Source organism: Oncorhynchus tshawytscha, linkage group LG26, assembly GCF_018296145.1.
Source record: "Oncorhynchus tshawytscha isolate Ot180627B linkage group LG26, Otsh_v2.0, whole genome shotgun sequence".
Taxonomy (NCBI): domain Eukaryota; kingdom Metazoa; phylum Chordata; class Actinopteri; order Salmoniformes; family Salmonidae; genus Oncorhynchus; species Oncorhynchus tshawytscha.
In genome coordinates, this window is record NC_056454.1 from 11,983,761 (window position 1) to 12,007,644 (window position 23,884).

The window sequence follows — 23,884 nt, forward strand, 5'->3', positions numbered from 1 at the left end:
AAACAGTACTTTTCAATGTGTGAGATATAGGAGGTTTGCCATGAGAGTGTGAGAAGAGGGTCAAATGCGTGTGTCTCACGGTCAATTAATAAATGGCCTGCTCTGTTGAACTGTGTTCGTAACAGATCCTAGTTTTTGGAACAGAAAAATGAATTGAGAAAACGTTTTAAATGGATGCTTCAGCTTTATAGCCCCTGTGATATGTCTGGGTTAACCCCTTCTGTCCGTGTTTATACATGTCGTTGTTGAATACTCGTTTCTGATTGGCTTGAAGGGGATTCTAGAGTGGATTATTTCCCTATAAAGCACGGTATATCAGCATGATAGAATTCAATGGCTATTGCTTATGAAAGCAAAAGTGATTTGAACACATTTGAAAACATTTCTAGTCACACATTTGTAAATGCATAGCTCTTGTATAAAATGGATCATCATCTCGAGGCTCTATGTGTTCTCTGGAAAATAATGCAACTTTGTGGAGGATTCCACCACCCCGCAAGTGCGTCATGGAACACATCTTCCACGTCGTTCATTATTTTTCATAGAACGCATAGCCCCTCCTTGATTATCCCTTACATAATTGTCTATCCCACCATCTATGTACCACTAAAGAAAAATCAGAACTGGTTAAAAAAAAAATCAATGGCACAGTAGCCTGCTCTAAAACGCGTTATTCAATGGTAGGCTGATTTGAATGGATTGAATTATATATTGGCAAACTGTGTTAAAGTAAATTAACTGCATACCTCTTCCCTCATTCTTCTTCCAAACTGTATGTCTATTTAGTACCGGTAGGCAATAGTGAGTGTATCATAGCATACGGAACGTGCAGTGCGCGCAGGAGCGGCGAAGGGGAAAATCGAGGGGAAAGAACGAAGCAGATTCTTATTGCCGGATTCTTATTGCATGCGTCCACAAGAACACCAGTAAAATTCCACCAGAAGAGGAACAGGGGGACAGGAAAGACAGCGTGCAGGCATCATCGTTAAGGGGAACCACATAAGTATGACCGGACAGTAAATTGTTCCACGAATCCATTATTTCCCATCATATTCCACTGTCAATGAACTGAATGCAGATCCTATGTGCGCACGCAGGAGCACAAAGCGGAGGTTTGGGAACCAAATTGTGTCCAACACCAACACTGACATCGGTTGTGCAGCATGTATGGACCGGTTTCATCTTGACCACGGCTTATAATCACAGTAACCAACGGTTAATTTATTACCTACAACATCTTAATTGCTTGATGGGGCGTGGAAACAATTGAAACTTTTAACCCAAGGTGTGGACTTCACAGATGAGGACAGTGTTGACCCAACCTGCATTGATTGCTCTCGCCTGGGAGGGCGATGATCAGCAGCGACGCACCAAATAATAAACTGTTCAAAACCTGAACTGCGACGGACGCGTTTGGTTAGAAGATGATCCTGTGCGTAATTGTTTTTTAGCAGACTGCTTTTCGGATGAAGATCTGTTTGTAGTGATTGAAGTGACATTATCCCTCTCTATTTTCATGGATTTGAAGTGCAGTAGTAGTAACAGTATGTGGAGAGAGGGGACAGTGCATGATTAGTTCGTTACAGAACGCACTTTCCACGCCGTATTTCCAATTCCGGGATATTGCCCACAACATAAGGCCAATTACTGCAACTACAACGAAGTCCTGTACAGAAATAGACTTTATATTGAACCCTTCAGATTATTTCTCTCGCGGCTGTCATCGTAGTATGTCTGCACTTCGAAAGAAATTTGGGGACGATTATCAGGTAGTGACCACCTCATCCAGCGGGTCTGGATTCAACCAGCCGGCACCAGAGAAGAAGAAGAAGAGGCAACGCTTTGTGGACAAGAACGGGCGATGTAACGTCCAGCATGGAAACCTGGGTGGTGAAACCAGTAGATACCTTTCCGATTTATTCACTACGCTGGTCGATTTGAAATGGCGCTGGAATTTATTTATCTTCATCCTAACATACACGGTGGCATGGCTCTTCATGGCATTCATGTGGTGGATCATAGCCTACATCAGAGGAGACCTCCATCGAACCCACGATGACAAGTATACGCCATGCGTTGCCAATGTCTACAACTTTCCCTCCGCGTTTTTATTCTTCATAGAAACGGAAGCCACAATAGGATATGGCTATAGGTATATCACGGACAAATGTCCCGAGGGGATCATTCTCTTTCTTTTCCAGTCAATCCTGGGATCAATCGTTGATGCTTTTTTGATTGGCTGCATGTTCATTAAGATGTCCCAGCCCAAAAAAAGGGCAGAGACCTTGATGTTTAGTGAACATGCAGCTATTTCGATGCGAGATGGAAAACTAACTCTCATGTTCAGAGTCGGCAACCTGCGTAATAGCCATATGGTGTCCGCACAGATCCGCTGCAAATTGCTGAAAGTAAGTGTCACTTCTACGGCCCCATGCACAACAATATTTGTGTATCTAAACGTTAGTACCCCATTTACTTCTGTCATGTGAGTGTAAGTTATTCGTTTTCTTATTGTTTAATTACGCCATAGTTACACATCAAATACTTAGAGGAGTATTATAAAGTTTATTATTCTCTGCTGATATTACATTTCAATACCAGTATTGCTCTTTTATCGCTTTAGAGACATTTATATTGATATTAATGTAGGCCTAATTAAACATAGATTAATGGATTTCTAGAGCCTACTTTTATGAACAGTCGTTTTTTTCACTTTATTTGCAAAGAAGCCTACCAATGTGAATTAACACATAAAGCAATTGATTCCAGGGAAGTTTAGTGGCAATGCTATTCATATAGAAATACACATTTGACCATTATACAGGCCCCCTGAAGTAGAAGAGAGTCACTGGGTCATTATTATCATACATGTGCCTTTGATGTGGCATGATGTGCCTGATTAGCTATAGCCAGAGCAATATATATGGCTCTGGCTATAGACATTGATTTACTAACTCTGTATATTTACTGATGATTGGTTTCTTTAATTGTTCACAAAATGTGGATAGCTTTCAGTATGGCTCACTGGGTTGCAGTAGTTAAACTGTCCCCCCCAGCCTCTCTCAATCTCTCTCTCTCTCTCTCTGTATACTTCCATAGTCTCGTCAGACGCCCGAAGGTGAGTTTCTTCCACTGGATCAGTTGGAATTGGACGTGGGCTTCAGTACCGGGGCGGATCAGCTCTTCCTCGTCTCACCACTCACAATCTGCCACGTGATTGACACTAAAAGTCCATTCTACGAACTCTCCCAGAGATCCATGCAAACAGAGCAGTTTGAAATTGTGGTCATATTGGAAGGAATAGTGGAAACCACTGGTAAGTTATCACAAATACCTTGTTTTTCTTTCTTGCAGTATCGGGCCTATTGTATATCTATGACCTGAGATAAACTAGTGGAGAATGTTTGGCTCTGGCTAAAGTATATGACAGCAAAATAAATGCACCAGTATGAGTGTTTTAATGATGTGAATCAGTATAACGTGAAGTTGCAGGTGTATACTGTAAGTTGACCCAGATGGGCCTCTCCATTGACCCCTGGATGATAGTGGATGCCATTGATTGCATGCTATTGATGTTCTGTTGCACAACTGGATAGGTTTATAAATCATATATGTTCTGATTGATTTTACGTTTGCAGTGGAAATGGCAAAAAAACAAATTGCATTTGGATATGCTCAATCTCTTTTGAATTTGGTTGGCCTGTGTTTAATACAGTACATCAACATGGCATGGGATTCAATTATGTTTAGTTTATCTAAAGAGCCAGTCCCTTGATAGATTTGTACAAATCATTTTCAACATTTTTTTATGAGATCTCCTAAAATAATTGCTGTCTAGGGAACAGTTTTGCTGTTTTACAATACAACTTCATGCTCTTCTGGGGGTATACTTTGCTTTCCCAATTTCCTTCTGAAATTGGAAACGTCAATTCAATAAAAACAGTAATGACACTTGAGAAACATTTTGGTTGCTGTGATCATATTTCAAATTCAACTGTTTCATTTGAGACCGTTAATAAATGGCTGTAGGGAGTACTTTAAGATTGTGGAATGACATACCAGTCCTGTCTGATGCAATACAGACCACTGCAGAAAACAGTTATGTTCAAGATGAAATAGTTGGTCCTGTACTGTACTGTACGTATGTGGCAGTGGCATACGGTTCACGTCATGTCATTATATTACATAACTCATATAGTATATGAACATTTAATTGGACTATTTTATTTATGAGGGCTTACATATTGATGTTATATAGACAAAAAGGTGCAGAGAAATGGCTGTATGATAAGTTTGTCATAATGGTGCTGCCTTGTAGAATATATCCTTAGAACTAGTTATGTCATTGTCTTTTCCCAAAGTTCTGATTAATTGGTCAGTCGTCAACACGGAAAATTCTAGAATGCGGATAAGAATTTCAAAACATACACTTTGGAGGTAAAGGTTCACATGTGTCATATGCATTGGGCACAACAACCAAATTAGACAGCAGACACATTTTGTCATTGTAATTGAACGTGTTTTTGATGTTTTCTCAATGTCAAGATGAATTCTAGATACAGTAGTAGTGTAATCTCGACCGTGTCAATGCGAACATACGTCGGTGGTCGGGTTAGGTTAAAAAGCATGAAGAGAGATGTCGATGTGAAAATAATATGTGGTTAAAAATGTATGTACAGTGAAAGTCTAATCCTCAGACACTTTCATTTCGGTCCAATGTAACTCTGTTTCCATGGCAACCCCTCTTTGAGCGTTCTGGATTTCAGCACTGCACCTGAACTTACATTTTATGCCTATGGTATGGGGGAAAACTGTAATGCAATGCAGTTGTCAGTAATACACAAGTGAACATGTGGTAACCGTACACAAAACAAGAGGTCTACTGACAAAATAACCTGATATTAAGATAACTACTTTTCTGCGATCAAATTACGAGGTGGACTCGTGAGAGCTACCGTGAGGTGTTACAAGGCTTAATGGTTGCCAGATAGAATGTTTATAAAATATTAATTCATAGACATTTACTGGTGTTAGCTAACATCAGCATGTCCATGTTTTACATGTACATTTTTTTTTTTCATGTTCATAGAAAATCAGCTCTCTTCATATTCACACAATGAGCTTTTCAAATGACATCATCATCCCAACCTCTCATGATATCATAAACTCAAAGTCAGCTCCACATGGCTTCCCATCTGTTACGTTGTCAGAGATTTGAACATAGTCACTGCATGCATGAAAGTATGATATGAGAGTGTTACAATATAATCATATAAAGGACAAGGAAAAAACGACACTTTTCATATGATTTAAATACCTTTGTTATGATGGCATGTTCAGCAGAACAACGTTCTTAAAATAAATAAAAAAGGTTTCTACATATCCTTCATTAGGGACTACTGATTCAAGTGTTATAACATTGTTATTTACATATTTGCAATTGATATAACAGATAGGATTGTTTAATCCAAATTGTTAAGGTTTAGTTAACTGTTCCTTCTATAAATGTTTTTTAAAAAACATTCCGGGGGAACACCATACTGAATCACTGAGTTGCAATAACATTTTCTTTGTAATATGCAAAAGTGAAATTGCTCAGACTGCAATTGATTTACCACTCGTCTGTTCAAATGGAATGCCAATTATACACAGCACATCTAACATGCAATTTTGTACTTTTGTCCCGTTCTCCATCTTTGATCAGCTCAGTTACATGACAAACAGGGCTGGGATTTTAATTTCATGGCAAGCTGACTTTGAATGTGTGATTGACTAGAGGAAGACTGCTGTCACCAACACGTTTCTCCCTGAAAGGTTGTGTGTCGTTCTTTATTAACAAGACGCTTCACAGTTCAGCAAAAAAAAATAAAAAATTTGTGAAGCACTTCATTTAAGTTTCGTGTTCACTCATCAATTATGTTTATAAACACAGTGGCTGGCACATCAGCAGAAAATGAACTCTGTGAGAAGACTGCGATGTGACTATCATGCAAATGCTAATGATTGATGGGCTATTGGGAACATGCTGTGGCATTTACATGACGCTAACAAGGCGTTTACAAATATTTTCCCGAACAACTCCAGCCGAAAGCTACAGTGGAACATTTTGTGACACTATTTGAAAAGAGCAATCCCCATATTGCGCTGGTCAAAAGTAGTGCCCTACATAGGGAATAGGATGCCATTTGGGACACGGATCCATAACTAGTTAGCTGTGCATTGAAGTGGCCTGTTGTCTTGGCTTCCTCTCTGCCTCCTCCATGACAGTCCGAGCCTTTTTCACGATTCACTGGTACTGGAGAAAAATAGAATCTCCCTTGTTATTGTTTTTTTTTGCTATTTGTTCATGCTAAGACGTGTGGGTGGCATGAGACTGTTGTGGACTTGAATTGATTTAAAGTGCATTTGATGTTTATTCATGTGTATCTGTGAGCATATAAATACAGTATGTTTGTCTGTGGAAATTCTAGTACTGGATAAAGAAAGTGTTTTTCGAGTTACACGTAGTCTCACGGTTGGGCTTCTCCTGTACCAAATATTTTGCCAGATGAATCATTTCAGAGTGTTGGACTAGTAACCGAAAGGTTGCAAGTTCAAATCCCCGAGCTGACAAGGTACAAATCTGTCGTTCTGCCCCTGAACAGGCAGTTAACCCACTGTTCCTAGGCCGTCATTGAAAATAAGAATTTGTTCTTAACTGACTTGCCAAGTTAAATAAAGGTAAAATAAAACTACTTTAAAAAACAAGTATAATGCATTGGATTTGGACACCTTGGGAATTATGTTATTATCATGTTTTAATATACATCATGATTTATGAGCCTCTTGAAATATATTGCTGTATTTGCAATGGATTTTCCCATCTTTGGCTCAATGTTGAATATTAAACAAAAATGCTGCATATTGGACAAAAAGTATGAAAAAAAGAAATGCGTAACGCATAACTAAGACAGAGTGGGCATATTGCATGACATCTCACGTCATGTCGCTGGCTGCTCTGTCCCGCGAGAGCCCGCGTCCCCCAATCTATCCAGACTGACTTGCTGCAGTCTGGTCGAAGCGATGACCATTTCTACGAGAGCCCGCGTCCCCCAATCTATCCAGACTGACTTGCTGCAGTCTGGTCGAAGCGATGACCAGTTCTACGAGAGCCCGCGTCCCCCAATCTATCCAGACTGACTTGCTGCAGTCTGGTCGAAGCGATGACCAGTTCTACGAGAGCCAGCGTCCCCCAATCTATCCAGACTGACTTGCTGCAGTCTGGTCGAAGCGATGACCAGTTCTACGAGAGCCAGCGTCCCCCAATCTATCCAGACTGACTTGCTGCAGTCTGGTCGAAGCGATGACCAGTTCTACGAGAGCCCGCGTCCCCCAATCTATCCAGACTGACTTGCTGCAGTCTGGTTGAAGCGATGACCATTTCTAAGAGAGCCCGCGTCCCCCAATCTATCCAGACTGACTTGCTGCAGTCTGGTCGAAGCGATGACCAGTTCTACGAGGGCCCAGGGAGACCTCATCCCAAAACATGGTGACCACGCCATTTGGGGTGGAAGAGCTAACATACCCAGGAAAAATTGGGAGATGCCGTATGTTTTCCCTCATCATCTTCGAGCACCTCGATGACAAGTGGATTTCCCCAGACGGCAGTTACAAACCTGCTTATGACCAGTCCTGGCAGCTATCGTCATGCAGGGCTTATACCACACCGAACAAAGCAATTTTCTATCTTCACCCGGATGCATAGAATAAAAAGGAAAGAGCCAGGCCCGCGACTCTTGAAAAACAGTGCCAACCCCTTATGCATGCTCTCTGTTTTACAGTTGGTGCGTCTTTTCGTGGAGAAGTGGTGTGAATCTGTTTTTCCATGGTCCTATGCTCCGTGCAGGATCTTGCTCTACTAGCCACTGTTCGCGCCCTCAGACTGAACATGTTTTTCCCCCCCAGGTTAATGTGCCTATGGCTTTTCACTTGTCGCCTTCCCTAGAAGGGCGCCCCCGTCGTTGTCCAGTATGTGCAGTGGGCGTCTACCTGGCATGTAGGAGAGCTTGGGCAAGAGTGTCATGCTCTTCGCTGATCGGACAACTACCCTCAGAAGATATCCGACAGATATCCTGCCGGATCATGGGGACTATTATACTGATTTATAATCGCGAGGGTGACAACCTTCGGGCCCTCTCCCACATAGGAGTTTACCTATTGGGCACTACTTTGGGGACATGAAAAGAAGCATGCTTGAGAATAACCGGAGGGCCGGAGAGTGGCTCCTTTTAAGGGAGGTGAGGCTCTCACCTCATTTGCCACTCTACCAGTCTGTCCCCAACAGAAGCTTTTGTTTGGTCCTTCCGAGAGTAGGCAATCCTTAGCGAATCCGCCACATGTGAGATATCGCACTCTTAATATCAGAGAACCGGGCTATGCAAGTTTTGCGAGGGCATGGCCTAAAAGCAAACGAAGTTGTGTGTCTCTTTTTTAAATATTTTAATTGTTGTAATTAGATATTAATAGTATCCACATACTGCATTATGATAATACGTTTCCATTATAATCTTGAAAGTAAAACAAGTCAAAGAGGAGTTTGTCGTGCGCAAAGAGTAGCAGCAGAATAATGAATTCAGAGAAATGGATACATCTCATGTAGCAGATTTGCTGAGAAGTCAGAGGCATGCGTTGGTCTGAGGTAAAAGCTGTCAGAACGGAGCTTGTTATTACACACCACTGTGAAAGGATAGACAAGGCCCCTGGAGTAAGTGACCATAATTAATTAAGAATGATCACACTCAGAGCATGTCCGACATGATCCCCGCTCTCCATTCCGCCCCACACTCAAGCACTCTGCGTTTCAAGGGTTAATGTGGGTTCAGCCGGGGGAAGTCGGCCTTCTAAGCAGGTGAGAGCAGGAGTCTCCGATTAAATCTAATGTGCCCAGGGTCAGAGCACGGCAGAGTCACGCCCCCCCCCCCACGGTTGCGCTGATAGGACACTTATTTAAAATAGCCTTCTGTTCTCCAGTGGTTTACAGGGTTTTTTATTAATTTGTTTCATTTAACTTTTTTATTTTTATTTTAACGACCCGTCTCACACATTTCATTGCATTAAGAAGCCGCGTTGAAGCTTCATGTTTTTCCAACGCAAATTTTAATTGTGATTAGCGACCAAATTTAGTGCGATAATCTTTTTGGAATGTCATTTTTTTTCTCAGTTTACAGTATAGAACATACACTCGGTAGTACATACAGTACTGTACGTATCATGCTGGAATTCTAACTCAGTTGAGGTACTGTACTTTCTGTAATAGACTAAATGTATATTGTGTCGAATTGCACATGCCCAGTTTGCATTAAGAGATATACCTAGAAACCAAAAATAGGGTTATTTAAAAGGTTACCCTATGGGACAGCCCAATAACCATTTTAGTTTCTAGATAGCACCTTTTTATTTCTAAGGGTGTATAAAGGGTCAGTTAAATGGTTGATTATGGTATCATGCTGCTCCTTTTGTCACCCAGAACTAAAAGGAAAATGACAAAGATCTTGGCTATATGAAAGACTCACAAAGGATGGGTAGGCTAGAGCTTAGTTTTACGGCACCCCTGGAGTAAATTAGGGTTAAGTGCCTTGCTCAAGAGCACCTCGGCAGATTTCCACCTTGTCAGCTTGGGTATTCGAACCAGTGACCTTTCGGTTACTGGCCCAATGCTCTAATTGCTAGCCTAGCTCTCAGCGTTTTGGTCACTGTGCAGCATTGATTGATAGTGTCTGAGTGTCCCTGAAGTGCACGTTAATCGATCTAGGTCTAAACAGACACAGCCACATTGACATTTTGTCTTTTGGATGCGCTTCTAGCGAGACAATCCTTAGGGGGATGCGTGCTTTCTATTTCAGTCCCATTGACATGCTGTGGGGTATTGGACCTCACTCAAACCATAGTGAGAAAACACAAGCTTAACTGAACATGCGATATCCCTTTTTAAATGGCCACACTCCGAGTGTGATTTCTCTGCCCACCATTAGTTGGTGTTTGGCTTCAAGGCTATCGATCGTGTGCCCCTCCTCCTGCTCCTCCCTCTCCCACTCCTCACCCACCATCACCACCAACACCCTCTTTCCTTCATAATGTCCCCCCCGCTGCTTGTTAATGGTCTTACTGTTGTGTAAGAGCCGTATGTTCCTGTGCCTGGTCTGTCACCTCACCCTGTGTAGAGGCTTGGCAGGCAATGACACTCTCCTCTCTCTCACACACACAGCCTCTGCTCTGCTCCTCTCTGCTCTGCTGTTTACCTCCACACTGATGTTATTGCCTGAGTATTCTGGCTCCCTCAACACCCATCCCCCATAGCAGTACATTTCTACACCATTTTTTTTCTCCGGCAGTATATTTCCTTCTCTGTGTTTTTTCTTCTTCTTTTTTTGCGCACATTTTGCCTACCGCAATGTCATATAATGTGGAATAAGCTCGGGATGCAATAAGCTCGGGATGCAATAAGCTCGGGATGCAATAAGCTCGGGATGCAATAAGCTCGGGATGCAACCTTAACAAATTGATTGAATTCTTAAATAGCATTACAGCTGAGGAATGTTGTATTCATCTACGACGAATCAAAGAGGGAAAAAAGCAGGCCTCTAAAAAGAATACCGTGTTTCATCTCAGTGTACCGTTTGATGGCGGTCACCATAGCAACAGATTGTCTGTCTTAGAGAGGACTTGTGCCCATAACAGATGTATCTGTATCAAAATGAGCGAAACATTTCTCATATCCTCTAATAGACACAATTTGTTGTGGCCTTTCAGGCGTTTCATGGAAAAATGTGTATAATCAGTTGTTAGGAACCCAAAGTACCGTACTCAGCACAGTATTATTGCTGTACTGTATGTCCTGTGAATTCAAATGTTCCTTCTCCATTAAAGACGACATCTCTTGGATGCTTATTCCCTCTCTCTTTTGTCAGTTGTCCTCCGTGCTGCTCGAGCTCAGTGCCGTCTCTTTAATATTTGATACCACTGGGCCAAAAAGCAGTCAAGCAGGGATGTATTCTTCTGCTTTTCAGCAACAACCTTCCACATGATGCATTGTTAGTTAGCTGCTGCTGCTCACCGTTTGGTAAATAATTCAAGCATTCATATGTTAATGTGATTTGTTCACAGAAAATAATCTTAACGGTGCAAGCATTAGAGGGTTGACTCATGATTCTCTGTATTCACTGTCCAGAGCGCTGATTCACAGTCTTGCTTCCGCCACTGTTTCCTTCACAGATAATGCTTCTGTCACGCCCTGACCTTAGTTATCTTTGTTTTCTTTATTATTTTGGTTAGGTCAGGGTGTGACGAGGGTGGTATATGTGTTTTTGTCTTATCTAGTTTTTTTTTGTATATCTATGGGGTTTAGGTATTGTCTAGGTAAATGTAGGTCTATGGTGGCCTGAATTGGTTTCCAATCGTTGGCTCTGATTGGGGATCAGTTGCTTCTAAAGCCTGTATACTGTGTTGATAGCCATATTCTGGTGAGTGAGGTTGCATGGATGTGTGTTTGTTGTATGCATAAATGATGTTATGCTGCTTTTAGCGATTACCATTTCCTCCTGATTCGGCACACACCGAGGCGCGAACTAGAGGTCGACCGATTTAATCGGAATGGCCGATTTAATTAGGGCCGATTTCATGTTTTCATAACAATTGGTAATCGGCATTTTTGGACACCGATCATGGCCGATTACATTGCACTCCATGAGGAGACTGCGTGGCAGGCTGACTACCTGTTATGCGAGTGCAGCAAGCAGCCAAGGTAAGGTGCTAGCTAGCATTAAACATATCTATTAAAAACAATCAATATTAACATAATCACTAGTTAACTACTCATAGTTGATGATATTACTAGTTCATCTAGCTTGTCCTGCGTTGACTATAATCGAGGCGGTGCCTGTTAATTTATCATTGAATCATAGCCTATTTGCCAAACAGGTGATTTAACAAGCACATTCGTGGAAAAAAAGCACTGCCGTTGCACCAATGTGTACCTAACCATAAACATCAATGCCTTTCTTAAAATGTGTACACAAGTATATATTTTTAAACCTGCATATTTAGTTAATATTGCCTGCTAACATGAATTTCTTTTAACTAGGGAAATTGTGTCACTTCTCTTGCGTTGTGTGCAAGCAGAGTCAGGGTATATGCAGCAGTTTGGGCCGCCTGGCTTGTTGCGAACTGTGAAGACTATTTCTTCCTAACAAAGACAACCAATTTTGCCAAACGGGGGATGATTTAAACAAAAGCGCATTTCGAAAAAAGCATAATCGTTGCACGAATGTACCTAACCATAAACATCAATGCCTGTATTAAAATCAATACACAGAAGTATATATTTTTAAACCTGCATATTTAGTTTAAAAAATTCATGTTAGCAGGCAATATTAAACTAGGGAAATTGTGTCACTTCTCTTGCGTTGTGTGCAAGCAGAGTCAGGGTATATGCAGCAGTTTGAGCCGCCTGGCTCGTTGCGAACTAATTTGCCAGAATTTTACGTAATTATTACATAACATTGAAGGTTGTGCAACGTAACAGGAAACTTCTTACCTGGGAATATTGAAAACTCATGTTAAAAGGAACCACCAGCTTTCATATGTTCTCATGTTCTGAGCAAGGAACTTAAACGTTAGCTTTTTAACATGGCACATATTGCACTTTTACTTTCTTCTCCAACACTTTGTTTTTGCATTATTTAAACCAAATTGAAAATGTTTCATTATTTATTTGAGGCTAAATTGATTTGATTGATGTATTATATTAAGTTAAAATAAGTGTTCATTTAGTATTGTTGTAATTGTCATTATTACAATTAAAATGTTAAAATTGGCCGATTAATCGGTAGCGTCTTTTTTGGTCCGCCAATAATCGGCAGCGGCTTTTTTTGGTACTCCAATAATCGGTAACGGCGCTGAAAAATCATAATCGGTCGGCCTCTAGCGCAAACCTAGGACCTCTGCCTTGCTGGAACACCTGACCACCCCCCTGCGTCTTACCAGTTGGCGCCACGAGAAAAGCTAGCCATTCGCTGACACAAGTGGGGAAACTTCAGGCTGAGGAGTAAGTTTCACACATCCCCATGTGCTACACTTGCGTGCTTGCAAGTGTTTGTTTGTGAGAGGGTGTCTTACATCTGCAGATCCTTGTCTGTGAGAGAATGGAGAGGTCGGGGAGGACTTTTTACGCCCACCATTCTCCCAGTGACTTGGACTGTGGGAGTCGAAGTGCAGAGGAAGGCTAATCTGAAAAACGGGCAATCAATCATTTGCATAAATATGTAAATGCGTTGCTCAATTTGCATTGCTCTATTTTCCAAAGAGTTCAGGTGGTTGTGAGTGTTTTGTCAAATAAACTGTTTTCTGAAGTCAAATGATGTGTATGGATTTGTTGATATGTAAGAACTGGATTGAATAAAACAGGCATCTATCTAAAGCCGGGATGCAGGACTCTGGTCCTTGAGGTGTGGAGACAGTGGAGTTGTGCCTGATCTCCAGTATACGACTGAGCCATGCAGCAAACGGATATAATCCTCTGCTCCTGTGGCTTCTATATCCTTGATAAGCTTACGTTCAAGACTCTCTGCTCCATGAATGCCAGTAAGTTTTGTGAGCCACCATCAAGCAGAAACTATTGGCAAGCTTCCTCCTAGTTTATGTTCCATTCCTGCCACCCAAAGAATCAATTTTATCTCCCTGTCACCTTAGCGACTTGGCTGCGTCTCGACTTTGTTATTGGAAACACAAGAGAGCTCAGTATTATCCTGCTGTGCTAGCTAGCTTCATTTACTCACAAAGTACTAGCTTTTGATAGACTCCCAAACATACAACCTCAGCGAGATCAATGTCCTTTGCCCTTAATACTCTCTCAATGGCAACACGTTATTGCATGAGAAATATAGTGTATATTCAATTTGAAGAGCAAAATTCCTTCGGTACATTGTAGATTTACCTGCTGTAAAAAGAAGGGAAATTGAGTCTTGTTTGCAGCTCAGTTTTCTTTACTAATAATCTGATATTTGAAAATAGTATGTGTTTTGCAGGGCTTTCACGCTTCAAATCCCGTCTATCTGATTTCACCATCTAATTAAAGTTAAATATTTCGCAACATCCAGTCTTATGGCGCAACATCCAATTTATACAGAGAAGGCACGATATAAAGTAATGTTACCAATCTCCTGAGATGATCTCGAAAACAAACTGACACCACTATAGGTGTTTCTGTCTCTTAAGACTTGTTTGGATCTGGTACCACAGGAGGTTGGTGGCACCTTAATTGAGGGAGGACAGGCTCGTGGTAAAGACTGGAGCCGAATTGGTGCAATGGTATCAAATACATCAAACACATGGTTTCTATTTGTTTAGTGCCATTCCATTTGCTCCGTTCCAGCCATTATTATGAGCCGTCCTCTCCTCAGCAGCCTCCGCTGTTGACTGTGCTCATCACGCAGTACACATTACAGGGTATACATTAGAACATCAAAGAGAGGTCTGTACACAAAGCACAGTCTGTGTCCCGGGAGGATGAAAGAGCCAGACAGACGGTACTAAAGGTACCTTTCACTGTGCTTATTAAATATGGTATTTGTAATATGAGCTCACGTCAATGATAAGGTACTACATAGGATTCGATCAAAACAAATACACTTTGAGGAGCAGTGATGTGCTGGAAAGGGTCAGGGGCATACAGGCATTCAAACCAGTTCACTGTGGTCAGGAACTAGGGGTATAATGTATCATCCAGTATTGAGTGATAAAACCAGTGGTTTTATGGATGGTTGTTTTGATTGGGATGGCCGAAGACAAGAAATATACTTTTGTGTGTCCTGTAAATGCGCCACATTTGCCTCGAGTTGCACTCAAAGGTGACAATCCAAATAGACTTCATATGGTGTGTTTATTTATTTTTATTTTATTTTTTTATTTCACCTTTATTTAACCAGGTAGGCTAGTTGAGAACAAGTTCTCATTTGCAACTGCGACCTGGCCAAGATAAAGCATAGCAGTGTGAACAGACAACACAGAGTTACACATGGAGTAAACAATTAACAAGTCAATAACACAGTAGAAAAATTTGTAAAAATTAAATTAAATTAACAAATGCTCACGTACCATTGGTAGATTTGGTTTCCATAGGAACACACCATTCCAGCCAGGTATGACGATTACGTGGTGTTTTATGCCTGTTGGTACACTACATGACCAAAAGTATGTGGACATCTACTCGTCGAACATCTCATTCCAAAATCATGGGTATTAATATGGGGTTGCCCCCCCCCCCTTTCCTGTCTTAACAGTCTTCACTCTTCTGGGAAGGCTTTCCACTCGGGACTTGCTTCCATTCAGCCACAAGAGCAACAGTGAGCTCGGGCACTGATGTTGGGTGATTAGGCCTGGCTCGCAGTTGGCACTCCAATTCATCCCAAAGTTGTTAGATGGGGTTGAAGTCAGGGCTCTGTGCAGGCCAGTCAAGTTCTTCCACACGGATCTCGACAAACCATTTCTGTATGGACCACGCTTTGTGCCCAAACTGCTGCCACAAAGTTGGAAGTACAGAATCGTCTAGAATGTCATTGTATGCTGAAGCGTAAAGATTTTCCTTCAATGGAACTAAGGGGCCTAGCCCGAAACCATGAAAAACAGCCCAAGACCGTTATTCCACCTCCACCAAACCTTACAGTTGGCCCTATGTCTTCGGGCAGGTAGCGTTCTCCTGGCATCCGCCAAACTCAGATTCGTCCGTCAGACTGCCAGACAAGTGTGATTCATCACTCCAGAGAACGCGTTTCCACTGCTCCAGAGTCCAATGGCGGTGAGCTTAACATCACTCCAGCTAACACACGTCATTGAACATGGTGATCTTAGTCCTATGTGTGGCTGCTCGGCCATGAAAACCTATTTCATGAAGCTCCTGACAAACAGTTATTGCGCTGACGCGCTTCCAGAGGCAGTTTGGAACTCGGTAGTGAGTGTTTCAGCACTCGGCGGTCCTGTTCTGTGAGCTTGTGTGGCCTACCACTTCGCGGCTGAGCCGTTGTTGCTCCGAGACATTTCCACTTCACAATAACACCACTTACAGTTGACCAGGGCAGCTCTAGCAGGGCAGAAATTTGAGGAACTGACTTGTTGGAAAGGTGGCGTCCTATGACGGTGCCACGTTGAAAGTCACTGAGCTCTTCTGTAAGGCCATTCTACTGCCAATGTCTGTCTATGGAGATTGCATGGCTGTGTGCTCGATTTTATACACCTATCAGAAACAAATTTGAAGGGGTGTCCACATACTTTTGTATACAGTGCATTAGGAAAGTATTCAGACACCTTTACTTTTTCCACTTTTTTGTTACATTACAGCCTTATCCAATATTTGATTGAATTGTTTTTTCTTCTTCTCATAAATCTACACACAATAAAAAATACACCATAATGACAAAGCCAACGAATTTTTAAAATTATTTTATTTTAACAAATGTATATAAAGAAAAATATGAAATATCACATTTACATAACTATTCAGACCCTTTACTCAGTACTTTGTTGAAGCACCTTTGGCAGGGATTACAGCCTCGAGTCTTGTGTATAACGCTACAAGCTTGGCACACATGTATTTGAGGATTTTCTCCCATTTTTCTCTGCAGATCCTCTCAAACTCTGTCATGTTGGATGAGGAGCGTCGCTGCACAGCTACTTACAGTTCTTTTCAGAGATGTTCGATCAGGTTCAAGTCCGGACTCTGGCTAGACCACTCAAGAACATTCAGAGACTTGTCCCGAAGCCACTCCTGCGTTGTCTTGGCTGTGTGCTTAGGGTCTTTGTCCTGTTGGAAGGTGAACCTTTACCTCACGATGTCCTGAGGTCCTGAGCGCTCTGGAGGAGGTTTTCATCAAGGGTCTCTCTGTACTTTGCTCCGTTCATCTTTCCCTTATTCCTGACTAGTTTTCCTGTCCCTGCCGCTAAAACATCCCCACAACATGACGCTGCCACCACAATGCTTCACTGTAGGGATGGTTTCAGGAATTCAGGCCAAAGACTTCAATATTGGTTTCAATCAGAGCAGAGAATCTTGTTTATCATGGTCTGAGAGTACTTTTGGTGCCTTTTGGGAAACTTCAAGCCGGCTGTCATGTGCCTTTTACTGTGGAGTGGCTTCTGTCTGGCCACTCTTAACACAAAGGCCTGATTTTTGGGAGTGCTGCAGAGATGGTCGTCCTTCTTGAAGGTTCACCCATCTCCACAGAGGAACTCTGGAGCTCTGTCAGAGTGACCATCAGGTTCTTGATTACCTCCCTGACTAAGGCCCTTCTCCCCCGATTGCTCAGTTTGGCCGGGTGGCCAGCTCTAGGAAGAGTCTTGGTGGTTCCAAACTTCTTCCATTTAAGAATGATGGAGGCCACTGTGTTCTTGGAGACCTTCAATTCTGCAGACATTTTTTGATAGCCTTCCCCAGATCTGTGCATTGACACAATCCTGTGTCAATAGCTTTATGGACAATTTATTTAACCTCATGGATTGGTTTTTGCCCTGACATGCACTGTCAACTGTGGTACCTTATATAGACAGGTGTGTGCCTTTCCAAATCATGTCCAATCAATTGAATTTACCACAGGTGGACTCCAATCAAGTTGTAGAAACACCTCAAGGACGATCAATGGAAACAGGATGCACCTGAGGTCAATTTCGTGTCTCATAGCAAAGGGTCTGAATACTTATGTAAAAAAGGTATTTCTGTTTTTAATTTATAATACATTTGCAAACATTTCTAAAAACCTGTTTTGGCTTTGTCATTATGAGGTATTGCGTGTAGATTGATGAGGGAAAGCATGTATTGAATGCATTTTAGAATAAGGCTGTAACATAAATGGGAATGGGTCTGAATACTTTCCGAATGCGCTGTATATAGTGTAGCTTATTATACTCATCTAAAACGCACAACAAAGCTTTTTGGCTGTGTTTGATCGTAGTCATATCACCTCCAAGTTTCCAAAATGGTTATGATAGCAATTTGTCTGTAATTGGGGCTTTTCCCTATGGGTGAAAAGGAAAGCAACAGAGCAGCCTCTTCAGTGAGACTGTCGATGGCCTTTAGTGTATGGATGCAGGAATGTACCCACTTATACCTCACCACTTTACCTTTTTGCCATGCTGTCGATGGTGCTATTACAAAATTGCTGGGCTTTCCTCCAATACGAGGCCGCTCAATAGGATGCAGATCAGAAAATAGAGAGCTACCCAACAGGGAACCAGAAGTTGATTATCTGATTTCAGATGAACTGTGCGATTATCCTTATGTGTGCCAATTTCTATAGATCACTGAATATGATTATGTTGTGGAGTTAATGGAGGAAAGTTATATTTTGGTAAATTTGTGGTAGAATTAATGGAGGAAAATTCTATTTGTGTTCATTTGTGCTAGAATTAATGGAGGAAATGTCTGTTTCTTTGCTTTAATAATCTCCTGTCATGCTCCGGGGCAGTTCTGTTGAACTTTGTCACAATATTTGAATATCCTCTACTGATTATTTTCCATTGAGTGGTGTGCGATATTGACTTTTAATATGTTCTGTGTGTCTCTGGCAGTCTTTGGGACGTGACTCTTAGCCCACTTCTGACTAAAATAGCAGAGAGGCTCAGTTGGTAGAGCATGGCGCTTCCTACACCAGGGATGTGGAGTCGATTCCCGATTCCTGTCCTCGATGCACTTATTGATAAAGCCAGTGACTGATGTGGTGTACTCCTCAATGCCATCGGAAGAATCTCGCAACATATTCCAGTCTGTGCTAGCAAAACAGTCCTGTAGTTTAGCACCTGCTTCATCTGATCACTTTTTTTTATAGACCGAGTCAATGGTGCTTCCTGCTTTAAGTGTTGCTTGTAAGCAGGAATCAGGAGGATATAATTATGGTCAGATTTGCCAATTGGAGGGTGAGGGAGAGCTTTGTACGCGTCTTTGTGTGTGGAGTAAAGGTGGTGTAGAATGTATTTCCCCTCTGGTTGCACATTTAACATGCTGATAGAAATGAGGTCAAACCTATTTAAGTTTCCCTGCATTGAAGTCCTCGGCCACTAGGAGCGCCGCCTCTGGATGAGCGTTTTCCTGTTTGCTTATGGCGGTATATACAGCTCATTTAGTGCTGTTTTAGTGCCAGCATCGGTCTGGGGTGGTATGTATACAGCTACGATAACAGGCACGCCGTTATTGGTGGTAAAATGATACAAGAATTACTGAGGGTTTAAGCAAAATACCAGTGTAGTAGAAGTGTGCTTTTGCATGTGTACACCAATACTCGACCTTTGAGCTATGTAGTATATGCCTGTTGGTCAACATGTCGTGTGACTATATGCTTTGGAAGATTTTTGCAGTGTGACAAATTCATGATACAAAATGACTACAAGATTCCCTGCAGTTAGCCTCAATTGGCTTCTCAACCTCAAGTCCCTATTATTACTGTGGACCCCAGTCATTGAAGCATATTTCCATATGCCGAGAGCACTCAGAAGTGCAGAGCGATAGGGCTGAAATAATGCCCAGAATACCCTGACCGTACTCAATGTTAATAACTCTGGCACATCTGTGACTTGACTGTGGCTGTTAAAAACTGTTATCAGCGCATTATTCTATGGACCTTGGAAACTGTGGCAGAAACAAAGATGATCATAGCTTCCATTAAGATTAGCAATACCTAGTGTACCATGATCTTTAGTCCCTTTGAATGCTTATGCTTATGATTCATTTATTGCTGCCATGGCATTATTACGCTAGCAATTAGTATATGTGGTATTTATATCAGGGCAACCACTCAGCTTTTAATGGACTTCAACAGACCTTCAAGAACACAAGTGCCTCCAGCTTTGTAACAGCTTGGATACTTAGTTAAAAGGAAATAGGAAGACGTGGCTCAGTTCAATGTTCTGGACTGACAGATGATAAGCCGTGCATCTCATCTCTGTTAGAATTTGTTTCTATTGATTCATGAATTGTGGGGCGGCAGTGCAAAACGCTGCTTTCAGCAGCCACGTTTTCCTAGACATTCCAAAGAACAAAAGGTTTGCATGGAGCTCCGCGGAGGGTGGATTGATACACTGCAAGTATTCAGATCATGTAACAGTAATTACGATATAGCGTCTGCCGAATAACAGATGAGAGGGTTATCACTGAAGATGAACCTGTAACTTTTATGTAAAACAAATTCATGTTGTTGCTCATTAATTCATTCCTCATCATTTGACTAATTGTATTAATTTGTTTTATGGGTAAACTGGTGGAGTGTTTGTTAAGCATTCATTTCATTCAACGTCTCCAGTAACAAAACAAAAAAATGAATGCCTGGTGCTCATGATCGAGTGTATCTTGTTTAATCTATGGAAACAAACCTTATGAACTTTGAACTTTCCTTCACAGACCTTGACGGGCAACATGGCTGATCACACTGACCTTGCTAAAAGAGTATCCCACAAAGCTCTCTTATTTTAACTCCATCTTATCTTTTGTTATTGTATCTTCTTTTCTTAAATGCAACTTTTAAGGAAAAAATAAATAATGCATGAAATCTGCTTTGGTCAGGCTGACATTCTTCAGGCAGCACTATGATGACCTAATTAACCACTTGTCATAGGCACTTTAACATTTTGAGACCAAACATGTTATGTAAACAGGCTTTGAATTGGAAGTCCCATAGATGGTGATGAATATTTGTTTTTCAAAAAGATATATGAGTTGTCAGGAAAGCCCATTGGACCCATTGCATCCTTATCTTTGCTAAGCCTCCTCTGGTCCGTCACTCAAGTCATTTGATTATCTTAATCTGCTCTTTTGTCGTTCCTAACCAAGGTTACGATGTGGACTAAATTCCCAAGTAGCTAAAGACCCCGGGTGGCTTAGATAAAAGACATCTTACTTATTTAGGAAATTGTTTTTAAAGTGTCTTAACATGATTCAGTGCCTCCGAAAATAGCAATTGTTTCCCTGTCAATGCCAGACAAAATGAAAACGGTATTTTATGAATAAAGATGTAGAGGCATCTTGTTTATATTGTACTCCGCCAAAGACAATGAATCCCACTCGTGTGCACTGTACTGTATGCATTATGTATTAGGTGAATGCTTGTAGTTTCTTATTTTCATGCTCCCGGTACTGTTGCTCGTACACTGATGAGAACAAGGAGCTGGATTGATGCCTGTTGCAGAATGTGCATAAAAGCGGCACCTTTAGGAGTTGACAATTTTAGCACTGACATAGTGACTTAAAAAAAAAACAATAACAGAGGTAAAACACTGTGCTTTTTCATTTTGTTACAGTGGTTTGGGAGAGAAAATGGTTTAGTTATTTTTCTCATCAGACCAAATCTATACAGGAATAGATCGCCGAAGGCAAACGGTGTTTTACATTGTAGCGCTTTTCATCTCAAAACTAATCGCTGAATGCACTCGCTCAGCTATCCCCTGCGTCGTTCTCAACCTACTGAGGAACTTGCTCATTAATGTTGTATGGAATCGGAAAATAAATGAAGTATTTTTTGAGGCCACTTTCTGTGTTTATATGTACTTATTCATCACGTCAGTTTGTGAGGGATATTGTTTGTTGAAGGAAAATAATCTTTGAGGAACACTTCACTCTTGTGACTGAGCTGAGGGCACTTCGTCAGCCATGTAATTGAATCAGGGTTTCTCTTTGATTCTGAAGTGTTTGTTTATATATTTGACTAGCATAGCATTCATCTCCATAGCATTAGCCTTGTCTGCCTTGTCCACAGGCAATTGTGCATAATTCCCTGCATAGAGTCAAAGTCGTCAATTAAATTTCCTGAAATAAAGACATGGAGACAATCAAGCCAATCATACATGATCTTTTTTTGTTTTTGTTGTTTTGTCTGTGTTCGACAGGGATGACTTGCCAAGCGAGGACTTCTTACACTGAGGACGAGGTTCTATGGGGACATCGTTTCTTTCCAGTCATCTCTCTGGAGGAGGGGTTCTTCAAGGTGGACTACTCCCAGTTCCACGCCACGTTTGAGGTCAACACCCCCCCGTACAGCGTGAAGGAGCAGGAGGAAAACCTGCTCATATCCTCTCCTCTCATGGCCCCGTCCCTGTGCAACAGCGGCGAGGGGGGGAAGAACAGCTCCATGGACTGCCTGGAGACCCTGGAGGACAAGGAGAGCACCACCACCAAGCTGCCATCCAAGCTGCAGAAGATGCAAGGGGGCGGCTGCGGCCGGGACGGACTGCCCATGCCTAGGAAGCTGCTGAGGATGAGCTCCACCACATCGGAGATGATCTACCCCGGGAGCATGGGGGAGCTGCCCATGAAGCTGCAGCGCATCAGCTCCGTCCCCGGCGTCTCCGATGAGAAACAGGTGAACAAGATGGCCTCCAAGATCAGCTCCGATCACATCAGCCAATCCGTGGCAGACTTGCCCCCCAAGCTGCTAAGGATGCAGGGGGGAGGGGGAGTAGGGGGCCGAATGGACGGACACCTTCCCCCGAAACTCAGAAAGATGAATTCCGACCGCTTCACGTAGAATGGGCGACCAGTTTTAACTTATTACACCCCAACCCTTTATTATTTCTAATTTATTAAAGGACATGATTCTTATATTCAAGAAAATGTAGTATATAAATACGTACAGATAAAGTATACCTAGATAGAATACCGCAGATTTGTTCCTGGATATAAGTATACATGCTATGATGAAAGACAATGTATATGATAAGCACAATCTGGCACGTACGATACACTAAGTGCATGTAAAACATAGTTTCTTTCATTTCTGGCATGATTTTTATAGATATATTATTTTACAGAGATGATTTGAGCAGGGATGTTACTTCCAATGGATCTGAACAGTTGCACAAAGCCATATGGTTTACAAAATGGAAAACCTACACAACATGGGACTAATTTGCGGTGAAGAAGGGTACATACATTCGATATGAGTTGGCTGCTTTTGTTGTTTCATGTAAAATTGTGTGGCAATGTTCCGTTAAATGCATGCTACTTTTATTGACTTAGCTATACAAAAGGTAATAGACACAGATGTTTAGCCTTAACTATATTACCTTGTTTCCATTTCCACGATTGTTCACAGCTGTATTTTTGGTATTTTCATGTATAGGATGATATTTTACCATGTGCAATTTTAAGAACTTCTTAGTTCAGCAAGCGTACTGTATGTTGCTGGATGATGCAATCTATATTTGAAAATGCATGATCCATATCATATGTTATATTGGAACTGGGCACAATCTTATTAAGCAACCTGGACTCACTTTTCAAGGTAACTCTTATGTTGAAACGGCCAGTACTATCAATCAAATTCAATCAAATGTATTTATAAAGCCCTTCTTACATCAGCTGATGTCACAAAGTGCTGTACAGAAACTACAGCCTTATAAGCACAACACTACACTGTTTATGGCAGTAAGCATTTATGGCTTTTTGACATAAATGTCCTGAACAGTACTGTAAAAATGACTCTCTTACATGGAAGGAAAACAACTAAATCCATGGTCACGCATGCCTTATTGAACAGTACTGTAGTTTGGAATTTCAAATGATTATTCATTCTACATTTAATTCAACGAACATGTGCACCAAAATTTCAACTTAAGTGTTACTGCAGAAATATAGATTTAGAGGTGGACCTATAGCATATTTAGGAAAAAGTCACCACCTTTGTCTTAAGAGTCCATATGCTCCCTGTTTAACTAAAGCAATAATGTTATAATGACTATAATCTTTATATAGCCACAGGGTCTGCAGCAGCCCAATAACCATTATATTTACCGAATCCTTGGAATCTGGTTCAACTAAAAGCACCAATGATATTGTATGATCCTTATACTCTTCAGGAATAAAGATCTAAGATCAGTT

The 23,884-nt window shown here is 41.5% G+C and overlaps 1 protein-coding gene across 1 annotated transcript; it reads left to right on the forward strand.

The window, feature by feature from the left end:
- Positions 1 to 630: 630 nt before the first annotated feature.
- On the forward strand, positions 631 to 23,884 carry LOC112224992 (G protein-activated inward rectifier potassium channel 1-like). Its single transcript, XM_042306984.1, has 3 exons — positions 631 to 2,408; positions 3,100 to 3,316; positions 21,895 to 23,884. The coding sequence occupies exons 1-3, from the start codon at positions 1,569 to 1,571 to the stop codon at positions 22,530 to 22,532; spliced, it is 1,695 nt and encodes a 564-aa protein (XP_042162918.1). The 5' UTR covers positions 631 to 1,568; the 3' UTR covers positions 22,533 to 23,884.